General features: G+C 39.5%; 2 protein-coding genes across 2 annotated transcripts; one reads left to right on the forward strand and one right to left on the reverse strand.

Moving 5' to 3' along the window:
* Positions 1-3,794: 3,794 nt before the first annotated feature.
* Positions 3,795-4,312, reverse strand: EAF02_004649 (uncharacterized protein; the record flags this gene model as incomplete). The annotated part of the gene is made up of 4 exons (XM_038900697.1): positions 3,795-3,824; positions 3,900-4,033; positions 4,093-4,188; positions 4,255-4,312. 4 exons carry the CDS (start codon positions 4,310-4,312, stop codon positions 3,795-3,797), a joined length of 318 nt encoding a protein of 105 aa, XP_038759209.1.
* Positions 4,313-8,186: 3,874 nt separating this feature from the next.
* Positions 8,187-9,683, forward strand: EAF02_004650 (uncharacterized protein; the record flags this gene model as incomplete). Its single annotated transcript, XM_038900698.1, has 2 exons — positions 8,187-8,216; positions 8,271-9,683. 2 exons carry the CDS (start codon positions 8,187-8,189, stop codon positions 9,681-9,683), a joined length of 1,443 nt encoding a protein of 480 aa, XP_038759210.1.
* Positions 9,684-15,818: the final 6,135 nt, after the last annotated feature.

Genomic DNA, 15,818 nt, shown 5'->3' on the forward strand with positions numbered 1-15,818 from the left:
AAGCACCCGCGGCTCTGCGGATGAAATCAACAAATTACACATCTCGCAGGTGGACGAATCTACAACCTCAGCAGAGAGCACGACTGACGTGTCAAAAACCATTGGAAGCGTCAAATATCGTATCATTCCCTTCCCCTCTTCTAATCCTTCTCCACGCCGATGCGGTGCATGATTCATTGGCAATTCGCCATTCACTTTCCCATTCTGCAGAAGCGTGCGGTGGGTGACCAAGGAAAAATTGTCTTTTCTTGCATGATCAATTCTAGCCAGTAATGTATACTTACCATTTGCGATTTCTTCGGATGGTTGGATGTGTCTGCGTATATGTATGTATGTATGTATGAATGAATGATAAAGATAAAGATAAAGATACAGATTCCAACCACAACCATGCATGCATGAACTCCGTGCGAACGAACCAGATTTCTCCAAGCTCTCCGCGATTGCATTGCATGGATCAAATCACCATTCATTGATCTCATCAACGGGATATCGTAGAATCGTGGAAGAATACCTATCAATCAATTGATTGTAAATCGCCACTGCTGCAATTGTAATGCCACGATATGAAGTGACACCAAGCCTTCAAAATGTTTTTTCTTGCAAAGTGGTAGATATTATCACGACGAGCGAATCGTACAAGGCTGACTTTGTGGTTACGGCTGATGACACGGAATTGTGTTATTGTAGTCAAGCCGAGGCCGAGGCCACATCCGACACTCATCGGCTTCTTACTTTGATTGTGATATATTAACGGTACTTGATGATTCCAATCAATCAACCAATTAACCATAACAAAATCAAGCTTCCCTTTTTGTTTTTAAAATAAGATAAATCTCTGTGTTGGCTCCTCTAAAAGATCATTCAAATCTACCATCCATCCTATCCATCCATTAACAGACAGAAGAAAAGAGAACAATGTACTCAGGTACCCGAACCGAATCAAATCAAATCAAATCCGCAAACATTGCAATAGATATCAATCATACAGTGATCCCAGCAGCATCCAACCCACACCAACAACCTCCCTCAGACTCGGGAAAACTTCCTCGCTTCCTCGAATAATAAAACCATAGAGATTAAATAAAAAACAACAACATGAGAATCCATTCCAGGCCAAACTCGACTCATAAAAATCAACTCAATCGCACCTCACTAAAGTAACAAGTAACAATTGCAACCGTCTTGAACATCACCAATAGATGCATACCTAGATACATATATACACACATATATACACACATATATACACACATATATACACACATATATACACACATATATACACACATATATACACACATATATACACACCATCATCCCAATCTAACCACAAGCACACGCCCGGGCGTACAAGACAACACAATCCGAAACTCTCTTGCGTGCTCCCAACCGGTCGAATAATGATTGCGGAAGGATGGTTAGAAATACTTACTAGGTATTTCAATCCAATGTTAGGCACTCGCGTCGCAAGAGTCAATCATCATATCATCCAACCACAATCAATATATCTTCTTGTCAGAATTCCCAGAAAAGGACAAGAAGAAGGACAAGAAAAATAAAAAACATTCTCAGAAACCTAGACCTTAAATATAACATCCTATTCCATCTCATCCCATCCCATCCCATCCCATCCCATCCCATCCCATCCCATCCCATCCCATCCCATCCCATCCCATCCCATCCCATCCCATCCCATCCCATCCCATCCATCCCATCCCATCCCATCCCATCCCATCCCATCCCATCCCATCCCATCCCATCCATCCCATCCCATCCCATCCCATCCCATCCCATCCCATATCAACATCTTGTCTCCCCATTTCATATATATATATATATATATATCATCAAGCCCTCCCTCAGAAATCATAATCATCAAAAGACCCTTTCTTTCTTTCTTTCTTTCTTTATTCTCCCTCTATCATCCTCTCTTTGCTTTACCTTTTCTCCACTCCACTCCACTCCCTATCCTCCACTTCTACTCCCTCCCCTCCATCAACCTCGACATCCTCACCACCCTCATCCCCACAACCCACCTCCCACCTCCTACCTCCAATATCCAATATCCATAAAATCAATCGATTCCAAACTCCTCAACACTCCCCTATATATACACCCCTATACACACCCAGCACCTCAACCTACCGCCTCGACCCTCAAGCCCAGCCCAGTCCAATCCCATGCAGATACAAAGTTAACAAGCAAGCAAACAAGCAAACAAGCAAGAAGAAATCCCCTCTCGCCTCCTACTTCCTACCACCCCTCACCCCCTACCCGCACCATTCTCCACCATCCATCTTCCCCCTTCCTCTTCCCCTTCCCCTTCCCCTTCCTCCCTCCCTCCTTCCCTCCCTCCCAACCAAAAATAAAAACAATACACTACTAGATAGATATACCATCCACTTCCAACAGCGCATATAAACAAACAAATAAACAACTAAGTCACTAGCAATCCTCCCAATTCAGATTACTTCCAAATCTCTCAACTCACAATCTCTCCACTTACATTCTCCCAACTCACAATCTCCCAACCCACCTAACTCTTAGTAACCTACCTACCTACCTACCTACCATCCATCTCCCATCAAAACCCCTCAATTCCTATCGATTTTCCTCAGTCTTTTTATATCCATACAACCTCTCTTTCCTTTCCTCTCCCTCCTCCCTCTTATCAAATCCACTCCCCTCCAACACATCCATCCATTTATCCATACATCTCTCCTCTCCTCCCTCCCTTCCCCTTTCTCTTTCCCTTCCCTCTCCTCTCTTCCCTCTCTCCCTCTCTCCCTCGCTCTCTCTCTCTCCCTCTCTCCCTCTCCTCCCTCTCCCTCTCTCCTCTCTCCCTCTCTCCCTCTCTCCCTCTCTCCTCTCTCCCTCTCTCCCTCTCTCCCTCTCTCCCTCTCTCCCCTTCTCCCTCCCTATTCCCAAAAATCCCCCAAAATCCCCCAAACCCCCCCCCCCCCCCCCCAAAAAGCAACCCCCCAAAAATCACAATCACAATCACCAAAAAAAAATCCTCAGTATCCACTTCCACTTCCACTTCCACTTCCACTCCCTACACTTCACTCCTCACAAGGCTGTAAGGCAAAAAAATGTCTCAGATCCTTCGAATCTCCAATCTCCAATCTCGAATCCCTCCCTTTCTCCTTTCCGTTTCACCCGTTTCGTTTCGTTTCATTTCATTTCATTTCGTTTCGATTTGTAAGTGGCAAGTGGCAAGTGGCGAGTACAAGTCATATTAAGTACCTATCGAGTAATGGGTCTAAACACATTCCACCTTATATTTCAAAAAGAGCTTTGTTTTCATAACAATCCATTATTCGCATCACGTTCAAAACATCACTTAATATCACATCACACTTAAAATCACAACTTTAATAAAATCAAATGACAAGATTTAGAATACAAACGATATCATTGTTACACGCAATTGGTTGTAGAAATTTACCATGATCTTATCTCTTGTCCCAGGCCTATCTAGACAGACCTAGACTTTGCCCTAGACCAGACCAGACCAGACCATAAAAAATTCATCGATAGCAAAAAACGATACCGCAAGATCATCATCCGATATGAAAAGGAAAACGGCAACATGTGCACAAGTTGATCATCCCATTCCCCTGTCAAAACATAACACCCCAGCCCAAATGAAAAGCAGAAAAGATAACCCCGGAGAACCTCCCAACTTGTATGATTATGTCATCTTTGATAGTGATGGTCGGATAGGTAGCTATCAAGACTATCATTTGTCGAGATGAAGTGATTGAAAGTTTGAGTGATTAAAGAAATCTCTAAGAAGACTCTTCCTCCTCAGCATCGGCCTGTAAAAGGTATTGTTTAGTTCCACGTTTCTTTTCCAGAGAATTTTCTGCCATGATAGCATGATTGATACGCACTGTAAGACTTACGTTGTAATTGGCCTTCTCCTCTTCGTAACGTTTCTTATCTTTGGCAGCAGACTCCTCGTAAGGAGTTCTTTGCTTCTCGTTCAAAGCCTTCCAGCGTTCACCGAGAACCTTTCCGACTTGACCTATAAGTTTCTCATGTTAGTGATGCAATTGTAAGGGTGATGTAGGAATGAGATCATACCGAAAGAGATTCCGGGGTTCTCCTCACGAACGTTATCACGTTGTTCGTTGGCGAAGAACATGTATGCAGAAAGACCACGCTTTGGTGCGTTGGGATCTATTGGAGAACGAGTCAGTCTGTAGGTTTTCTCAAGAGGCAATTCACGAGCAAGAGTTAACATACCCTTCTTCTTCTTCTCAGTCTTCTTGGCAGCACGCTTGGGAGCCTTTTCCTTTGGCATATTGAATTAAGTGAAATGGGTCTAATTGAGAAGAATTAAAGTCAGTACGATTGATTGAAATGTTTATGCGACCGTAATAAATTTGCGACGATGACTATGAAGAGTGGTTGTGGTTGAGACCAAAGTGGACCAAAATCGACGAGCAAGTGGTTGATGATTTGGTGGTGATAGCGCGTTGTGAAGGTGTTGTAGTATTTTTGTATGGAGTTGCGAATAATGTGAGAGGTGAAAGCAGTCGCAAAGGGAACAACTTCCTCACGACGTGGAATGTGAAAGTGATGAAAGATGGAAATGAAAGGGAAAACTTACATCTAAATGGATTTATAAAGTGACGACAGTTATTAACTGACGTGGTGGATCTAAAACGCGAAGAAGTTGAATCAGTGAAATGGTGCTTGGTATGAGTGGTAGGAGTAGTAGGGTCGAAGTGATATCGCGACGCAAAGAGGTGACGCGCCGATGAAGTTGAAAAGAGAAGCAATTGTATTGGAGTATTTTGAGAATGAAAGCCAGTAGCAATCGAATCAAGACTGAATGAAAACTCGACTTTTTTGGTAGAAATCAAAGCGCGTTCTCAAGAGTAAGAGAATCTTGAGACTCAATAGCCACGGGAGTGATATGAAGATACCGTAGGAGTCGGAGAGAGTGTTTGGGGAATTGCTTACCAGAGAAGTTGTTGTATGTGATTTTGCGTGTACACAGTTCGCAGGTAGAGATTTGGTGAGGAAAAGAAGTAGGAGAGAGAATTTAGGTGGGTGATCCAATTTTTGCGGGCATTTCAAACTGTAGGGGAAAAAAAAGCAAGAGCCGTGGATGAGCTTACCAGTAATTCGCTTGATCTTGAGTAAAGTGTGAGGAATTAATATGATTGGCTAGATGGGGATTTCCATGCATTCCTAGCATTCTTTAGTCTTCCTGGTATTCCTGGTCTTTGGTGGTATTGCGATTCCTATCATTTCCTATCATTTCCTAGCATTTCCTTTAGTTCTTTTCTCTCACCCTTTTCCAAGTTGAGTTATAATAATAATAATGCTGCTACTACTACTATTGTTACTGCTATTATTACTACTATTATTACTACTACCACTACTAATACTACTATTACTACTACTATACTACTACGACCACTACTACTACCACTACGACCACTACTACTACCACTACTACTACCACTACTACCACCACTACCACCACTACCACCACCACTACTACGAAATACAATCTACTACGTACATCCAGAGAGAGGTAGATGCGCACCAGGTATATAAAATAAGATTGAGATTGAGTGAATAATGTACCTAGAATGTATTGGCATGTATTGGCATGTATCTATTAGCTATGTACCTAGGTCTGTGTATATGAATGAATGAATGAATGAATGAATGAATGAATGCTACCTAGGCAAACAAAAGAAAGGAGACCTTCCCCTCAACGCCATCAAATCATACCCAATACATCATCTTATATGGGAACTTCGATTGGAAATCAAGGCAAATGGATGTACATGTATACATTCTTAGGTACGTAATAAACAAACACTATCCGATGAGATTATATAATTTATTCTTTGTTTGCCTACTGGATACCTGTATTATTGAAGAATTGATACGTGATTGACCTCAACTTATACATCTGGCCTGCTTTGCATGATTACTACCTAGGTGTGACTTTATTATACTTGCAACCTATCTACTACCAAGGTATACCTACACTCACTACACTCACTCTCATTTCTTGTTTCCATCTCCCTTACTTGAACTTACTTACCTCATTTTCCACGGTATGATGCTGCATGTTATAATAGCTAATAGCTAATAGCTCACAGCTATTCGCCCATGGAGCTCTCATCCATCCTCCGTATATCCTAGGCCAAACAAAAAAAAGGTACTACCTAGGTCCCATTATCCCAGCCCATCGCCAAAAAGTAAAAAGGGAAGTGGAGTGAGGGAGTTTCGTCGCTCTCGCTCTTGCCGTCTGAAAATTGATGTGTGTGGCTCTGTCCTCCTCTCCTACCGATTTTCCGATGCTATGCTCTTTATGGTGTGAGAAAATCACGAGGATGGACAAGGAGGTCGTGGAAGGAAGCACGAGAAGAGTGCCTTGACTCCATTCTTCTCCAACAAAGATCTTCTGCTTTGCCAATTCCGGGGAATCATCCATTCCTTCCTTCCTTCCTTCCTTCCTTCATTCATTCAATCCCACACTTCACACATAGATGTTTTCAATCACTTTGATATCACGTGCTGATAAGCTTTTCCCGGAATAGATTAATGCATCTTTTTAAGGGGATCTCAAGGATTCTAGCTTTAAAAATAGAAGGTTCGATAAGAGATCATCACAGCAGTTCCAAGGTTAGGTATTTACCTAGGTAGGTAGTCTGACTGTCTGAGGTAGTCTGAGGTAGTATTCATCTGTTCCAGATTGACTTGAATCAAATCGTTTGCATCGATCGCTTTACTACCTTGGTATGGTGGTATTATTCTTTTCTCCTCTGTGAGCTTCTTTCTTCGTCCCATATCTTTCTTGTCCTCCGTACTGAATCTTACATACGCTGTACAGTAACCTACCCAATCCAATCCACAGGAGACGAGAATTGAATGATGTGATGGAAAATAAAAATCAGATGAAAATCCATTTCCATTTCCATTTCCATTTCCATTCCCAATATTCTGTCGTATTCCACTCTATTCGGTTGTACTGTTCCATTATTATTATTGTATTATATTATATTATACTATATTGTATTGACAACTGGCTTCACGGTTTGGTCTCCGCATATCTCGGCATAACACACACTTCCCTTGAAGAGCTGTATGTGGTGGTCGCATAACATAGAACCATAACAAGGCGATGGGGAGAGTGGGAAATGTAATGTCACCAGCAGAAAAAGCCCGTCCAACATTTTCCACCACCCATTCTTTGCGTCAGTATCTCTCGTATGTAGGGTGGCAGCTCACTTTCATTAGTTTGCTACGCCTTGAGGCATTGTCTGAGTCTGAGCATGAATAATACAGAGGACTTGCTTTGCACTACTGTCTAGGTGCAATAGGTGCGACAACTTATTACGAAGCGGCAGAATTGGATCTCCCCACCACAAGAAACACGTCTGGCAAGAAAGTTTGGTGGCTTATTGAAAAGTTGGCTTTGGGTTGCGAGTTAGCTTTTCCTTGACTCTACTTGACTCTATTTGACTGTGCTTCACTTGTCTTGTCTTGTCAATCTCATCCATTCCAATGATGTTGTAAGATTAAGGTTCATGGACCTCCCCGATGATAGCAGTGACCCGGTGAAGACTAAAGCATCCGTTCCGTTAACCAACCTACCCTTTTTATGTTGATAGCACCACGGGAGCGGGAATGGCCTTGCCCCTTTACCCGGCGCCAACATAAATCACATGACAAAGACTAAAATTGTATGATGTATGATCATGGAAGGTGCCGGTATTATCACAACAAACAAGATGGTGGAATTGTGGTATCTAGGATCGCTAGTAATCTTCATACCTACCAAGATGCCTACGGAGGAGTACGGTTACACAATTGATATGGTGAATCACGTCCACTGGTACGATGGCGAGGATGGATCTCACGGTGGACTGTGGACGGGCAATGCAGCCCTTTCTTGATCCGGCCTTGCGAATTCGGTTCTCCAAAATGCCAATACCAAGCCACAACTTGGGGTCTTATCGATAAGAACCAAGCTTCATCACGTGGAATCGGCGAAAGACTTGTCCGGCGTTCTGAAAAAGATTCAACTCCAGCAAAGAAATATTGAGCAAGCAGTCATATATCCAAGAGCAATTGCTCAAAAACACGAAGGAGCACTCGAATTTTCAGTCTCACGGTTGGGAGAGATATACACTCATTCCACCATAATGTCAGACTCGAAAGTGCCCGACGCAGAGGTAACTTCCCTCCATGAAGATTTATATGGAGAGCTTAAACTAACAAGATCGCAGAAGCCAGCTGCGACTGCAAATGCAGAAGTTAAAGTCGATGCAAAAGCTGCTGCGAAACAAAAACCACCCAATCCTATGTGGAAATACCTAGGATTCGGCGAAAATTTTAGACCTCGAGTTCCTTCCCGCAATTGGATGATATTCCTCTCCATTACCGGATCTTTCACAGCAGCCGTCATCTACGATAAGAGAGAAAAGAAGAGAGCGCAGAGGAAATGGTGTAAATTAGTGGAACACATTGCGAAAGAGCCTTTGGGGGATTCTCGTACTATGCCAAGGAAACTTACTGTTTTCCTCGAAGGACCTCCAACTGACGGATTACGGGTTGCGCAAGATCATTTCAAGGAATATGTGAAGCCTATATTGGTAGCTTCAGGTTTGGATTGGGAATTCATACAGGGGAGGAAAGAGGGTGATATTCGAGCGGAATTGGCGGAGAAGATTCGAAATGCAAGATTGCCATTTGAGGAGAGTAAAGAGGGACAGGATCCTATTTTATCGACAAGGAAGAATGCTGGGATTAAGGAGTTTGATGGGCCAAGAGGTGATATAGTACTTGGTCGACATACGTGGAAAGAATATATCAGGGGTGTACATGAGGGTTGGTTAGGTCCATTAACCGAACCCCCTAAACCTGTGGAAGAGAGCCCAGAAGTAGCAGAAACCCCAGCTCCAACCTCGGAAGCCGAAACTCCAGTCGATTCCCTCCTAGGAAAAACAATCCACACAAGCACCAATAGCGATCTCTCTAAATCCGAAGATGCATCATCTACTACCACCCCAAGTCCTGAAGAAAAACCAGCGGAGCAACAGAAAGAAAAACCATCACATCTACCCCCCTTCATCTCAACCTCAGAATACGCATCCGCAACCCTCCCCTCATCTTGCCCTGCAGAACTAGACCCTTCGGCCGCAATCTCATTCCCTCACATCCTCGGTTTTTTCAATACCCCCACCCGTCTCCGTCGCTTCCTTAATCGTCGTCATCTCGCCGATCAAATCGGTCGTGACACTGCTGCCATCATCCTCGCTACCTATCGTCCCTATCACGATGCTAATTCCTCGCCTGAATCTACGGAATCCGAATCTCCAGAATCAGAACAAGCCACACTCCTCAAAGAAGAAGAGAAAGAATGGCATAAATCCATTCGCACTCGTGCTCCCACGGATCCAGAGAGAACATGGTTAGAACCCATTGTTCTGGATCAGCGAATCGCATCTCGAATGCGTAAAGCTGAATTGACGGCTGAAGAAGAAGAGAAGGCGAAAAGGATCGTAGTTAGTGAAGAGGAGGTGGAGGGATGGATTAAAGGGGGATTGAGAAGTTTAGGACGTTCTGGAATAACTTGGTTTGCAGGTGACAAGGAAAAGAAACCTTGGGAACAGGGAAATGAGGGAGAGGAAAATGAATGATGAGAATGGTGAGGAAGGAGAGGTAAAAACTAAAATAGGTGAGTAGACCCTGTATGATCATTACGAATAGGTGATGTATGATGTGTGATAAGTGATGTGTGGATGGGAGATACCTTGTATACACTATATAATACTCACCTCGTTATTTCCATCAGCGACATATTGTTTGATAGACTAGGCTAGGCTGGGCTAGGCTGGGCTAGGCTGGGCTAGGCTGGACTTGGAAATATAGAGATATTGAGGTGATTCCTCGAGAATGAGATTAGCATGCTTTGTATAATATTATATGTATAGTATTATATCATACATCATACATCGTAAATAATACTCAGCTCTAGAAATGAAAATCAAATGAAAATCAAATTTCAAAAGTTTAACTTTCAAAAGTTCAAAAGTCTATATTTGTCACGGGATCACCTCTGGGAGTATTCAGAAGCTTTACCGCTAAGCTAAACGCCCAAAAGACTAGGAGATAAAACTGGAAGTTCTATCTTATTCTTATATATATAGCAGAACAGAACAAAACAAAAAGGGCTTACTATTATCCCATAACACCACCCCCCTCCTTAAGATATAATCTCCATACCATTACCTATTAAAAGGTTTCAGAATTCAGGATTCTGGATTCTAATGCCTTAGACATTCAGACAAACAAACAGGATCTATATATGCTAACCCCCAAACCAATAAAGACTTATAAACTATAAATGGGCCCCCCACACAGCTCCACTTATAACCAAAAATAGTTCTACCTAATATCACAAAATCACCTCTAAAAATATTCAGAAGCTTTATCATTAAGCTAAACGCCCAAAAGACTAGAAGATATTTTATTTATTTTATTTATAGTGATTAATGTCTAATATCTGATCTCCCAAGGGGTATTCTAGATGTATTAAGAAGCGGGCCTACGGGCTACTAGCATTCCAGCTACTCATAATAATGTAATGTTAACTAATTAAAAGCTTGTTGTCTCTAGTGTTTCTCTACTCAATACCGCTTATAACAATCCTGTAGTTGTTCTATCTAAAAGTTTGTAATCCTGTTTTAGAGGGTCTTATTTTATATACTATTTGAATATCGGCGGATAATCAAATTGATCGTTATCGATTGGGAAAGTGTTTGGAGCGCTTATAACTGATCGGTATGGATTTTAAATTGATTAAAATAGAAAACTCATCCTCGAGGTATTAGAGCAGATTGGAATTTGTGTAGTTTTGTATAGTTTGAGTATATTCTAGTATAGAATTCGAATCTAGCGAGAAGGTTAATAAAGCTATATTGTGTTTGCAGGATATAGTTGATATATGTTATTGTGTTCCATTCGGATCGAAGTCGATTTGGTATAAGTAGCTAATCGCTATGTATCTAATTATTGATTAAACATTGAAAGAAGTATAATAAGCTTTTCTCAATCTTATATATATAGATGTTTGTACTATTTTTGTAATTGAATCTGATATAATAGGCTGCAAAGTTATTATATCCGGTCCGTATCGCTATAAGTCTATATAGTATTTCGCGAGGGAACTTGAGGTTTCCCGGCTTCAAGATATTATATATTGATTTCTATGTATTATATATTTCGGAAATCAGGCCTCTTTTTTCCTTCTACTATTTACTTTCGGAATACCAACATTTGGTATATAGGATAGAATGGGAGCTGCTGATTGTAAGAAGGCAGGATGGGCCAGGGTCAAGCGATCTAGCTGTACCCTAATCAGCAAGACGATCGGCTGCCTTATTGCTCTCAATTTTAGTATGCTTAAGGGACTACTTGATTATAATATTGTAATATTGTATTGCTTGATGATATTTGTGGTATACTTATTGAGAGAAAGCAGTAGTACTTCCTTGTATTTCCTAGATTACTGAAGTGTTATCAATATATAACCATATTCGTCCCTGGTAGGGGTGATCAATGATACTCAGAAGGTGTTCTAATTCTTGCTATATGTTGATCGCCTCAGTGTCAAAAACATATGATTGTTCGTGTACACGGTTGTAGCCGCTATCGATTTGTTATTTGTTGTGGTAGATTACAAAGCTATACCCTATATGGTAATTGTGTTTGTTGTATTGTTCAGATCTGTTTGAAAATACAGAATAATTTTCTTGGGGGATTAAATTCTATTATTTCTTGAATGCTTTTGCAGTGTTCTTTTTGTTTATATTATTCATTAAATCAATGCGATATTCAGAAAAGAAATAAAACTGTAAGAGTTTGGGTATTCAGTAACAGGGATTGCCTGTTCTATTCTTTACAGTTTTGTATTAGAACTTTTTAGAGTATTTGTACTTCGTTCTTTTTTCTTGATGTATAACTTTAATTGATTTATAAGTAAGTATTGTATATCTATTATTTGAAGCTGAAATACAAACCTCAATCTTGCTTACTTTAGTGTAACAATTTCAACTAAGAGATTAACTTTTACGAGGAATATAGTTGTCAGGATTGTCTTGTAAATAGATAAAGCTCCTTGTACTACATTGTAAATCGTTTTGCTGACTAGATTGATATATTTCTTGATCCTAATACTGACCGGAATACAGTTTGCATTTGGATATTGTTTGTATAGCTTATTGAATTATACTTCGGAGTCGAAAAGGGCGACAAGGAGTATATAGGTAATGATTGCTTTTCGCAGGTAGGCTGCAGATGGTCCGTGAGCTATATGTAGAAATGAATTATATTATAATTACTTTCTAGAATATATTATAATACAAAGTAGGTTCGCTACACCTACAAACGCTTTCCCGGCTCACTTGTAATAAAGCCACTAGTACTAGGCTTTTGTAGAATCTTTTGATTATATTAAACCATCTATTACATGATTATCTTCGAAAGTTCTGGCTAGAACCAAAACCATTTCTTTACGTTTTTATTCCTATTTGCTTCTTAAACCTATCTAATACCTCCATTATGCCCTTTATCCTATAATATCCGATTATAAACCAATATATATATCTATCCTCTCAAGCTATATAGATAATATTGCTATTGCTATCATTATATACTACACCTTATGGTTAGTAGCTGTTTTGCATTACCTTACTAAATCTTTTTTATACAATAAAGCCGATTATATCTTATAAACTTACTATTTCAGATCCCTAGCTAAATAACCCTTCTATAATATTTCCAACCCACTAATTAAAGCTCTATTTGTAAAATCCATTTCCTTAATATATAATTTGTAGTCGAAAGTAAAGTGTTAAGAATATATTATATATATATATTATAGGATTGACCTCTGCCTGAGATCCTTTGTTACTATAATACCGATCGAATATTATCAAGTATAGTTTGCTAAAAGCGTTCTTCCTATATTGGAGCTTCTCCACTGCCATATTGCTCCTGTGTACTCAGAGATAAGATACTAAAAACATCCTTTCTTCTATTCCATATATACTCCTGTTAGTTTTAATAAACACTGTCCTAGTTTTTGTATACTTTTTACTATTTCCCTTACTATTTGTAAATATCCAATCCGGTATATCCGCAGATCGTATATATTATTGGATTGTGAAAACTCTACACACTAACACCCCAAAGGTATTCTATCGATTTTCGTTTGTCAAGTTAAGGATATCAGCTCTACTTTTAATACAAGCTTCAGTCAGACTCAGTTATATTATAGAAACTTTATTATCTACTATTTCAAAAACTAGTTCTGCTTTACAGATACTTTGCCACAATATACTCTGGCTTTGCTCTCTATATAGATTTGTAAAGGTATGGTTCTATATCAATTCCGCTTTTATCTCTCTTTCACCGTCGAATGGTTTTTATTTCCGTTTTACTGGTAGTCCTCTATTCCGAGTATTTTTGCGATCACCCTTTAATGATCAGCTGTGTGTACCTTTGCTTCCAGTACAGCCTCCGATTAGTGTACAACCATCACCCAGCTCCAGCTGACTCTACTTAGCTCTCCGATCGCACGATCGAAGGTTCGTAGGATACACCACGTACAGGTGAGAGTCATCGTATCCCAAGACTAGAAGATAGAACTAGAAGTTCTATCTTACTCTCACATATATAGTAGAACAAGATAGGACAGAAAGGGCTTAGTGTTATCCCGTGACAATATTCTATATTTAGTTGTAAAATGTATTTATATTATTTGTTATATTGATGATGATTTAATTACTAGGTATTATTTATATTAGATATTGTTTATATTAGATATTGTTTATATTGGATATTGTTTATATTATTATTATTATTATTATTATTAGTAATTTTCAACCGGGCCGTATAGGCGAGCCTCCCGGGGGGCATTACGGTTGGGCTAACTGCGGGATAATCTCTAATTTACATGATCCCCCCCTCCTAAGAGTAAGGTCTCAATACCCTCAATAGCCTCCCAAGCAATAGCTAACACGCTTATGCTTTTGTCTCCAATCCTCTAAACACCTCTATACACACTTTCCGATCTTTTATATAATGTTTTAATTAAAAGCTGCTTTATTCTATAAGAATAGCTTTTGTATATATTTTAATATAGCATAATGTGTTAAAAGGAATAGAAGTTACCGGTGCTAAGCACGTGTAGTGATTAGTAATACGGCTACCTAAACGGGCTAGATTAGACGAACTATAGATAGGCATATTGATCCCCTTATATAATACTACGGGGAGATCAATATGCTTACACGTATAACTATATAATCAATATAGAGGCCTCTTCCATCCAATATTCTAATAGATTATAAAACCCGATTAATATGACCTCTGGATAGAATTGATATAATCAATATTACATCTAACTTGCAAAGCTGAAAGTATATAGTACTATTTTATATCCAGTTTGTAAAATTGAAGAGTGTGTAGTACTACCTTATAATCAATATACGGTATTACAATCGATTATTACTATTAATTTGTAAAGTTGAAAAATATATAATACTATCTATATTTATATATTTATAATTACAAATCTGTATGGTATTATCTATATAAAAAAAGAGAAAGAAAAGAAAAAACTTTGCAAATTCTCTGTATAGATATCAAAATGAACGATATTAAGGAACAAGCTAAGCACATCCCAACTTTCACCCAAGAGACTTACAAGAAATAGTTCTGGCAAATGAAAATACAATTGAAAGGAAAGGATTGGTTTTATACAATTAAATTCACGCTTCAGAATTATACAAGGATTGGAAAACTTGGAATGGAAATCGATAGTACTGAGGTCTTCTCGATTATTAAAAGTATTATAATAATATGTATTAGATTCAATATTGAAAAGAAAACTATATATTTAAAGGATAAAGCTAATATACTTTCATATATATGCAAATCGCTCAATAATAATAATAAAACGCTAACTGACGAATACAATACAGTATATATATTATGGAATTATCTGAAATCTAAATATTCGAGAATAAGTAATATCACAACAAATTTATACCTGATAATAATCCAGATATTTACTTTCAAATTCTCAAATTAATCGGAAATGACTATTATTGAAGCCTAAAACAAGCTCAAGGAATATCGATACAAGCTCGGCATAGCCAATCCTGTATTCAAAGATTTATATAAAAATCAAGTTTTCTTTTTAGTTTTTATAAGAAGTCTATTAATTGATTATCAAATAATAATCGATACTATAAGTATTCAAAGCATATTAGTAGTTGGAAATAAGATTAAGTATCTCATAACTAAAGAATTTAGTGACAAAAAGACCATTGTCCTCCGCAAGGAGCCTGGCTGGTTCAGTGGTAGAGTGATCGGGTCACTCTCCTACTGTTCTACGACTTATGGCTATAGCGATCTGATCCACATGGATCCACCCTATATGCCGCCTCATAGGCCACCTTAGTGTGGACCTCCTGACACAGCTCCACTGAGCTCCGACAATCTACCGCTAACCCTAATAGAGCTTTTCTATTATGGGCCGCAAAAGCGATCGATCGAATGCTGAGGGGGAACTGATCCCCCCTCCAGCCGCCACCACTGCGCCTATGCGCCATTCCGCTACTCAGCGGAACCATCGTTCCGGCTGCTCCTCTCGAGCGGCCCAATAGCCGAATCCTCCGCTCCTCTGGAGCACCATCACACACACACCCGCTTCTTTGAAGCGGCACACCTGTACACACCGCTCCTGTCCATAAAACATGGTTCTA

The sequence above is a fragment of the Botrytis sinoallii genome (assembly GCF_014898435.1).
Source record: "Botrytis sinoallii strain Bc 23 chromosome Unknown BSIN_007, whole genome shotgun sequence".
Lineage (NCBI taxonomy): Eukaryota > Fungi > Ascomycota > Leotiomycetes > Helotiales > Sclerotiniaceae > Botrytis > Botrytis sinoallii.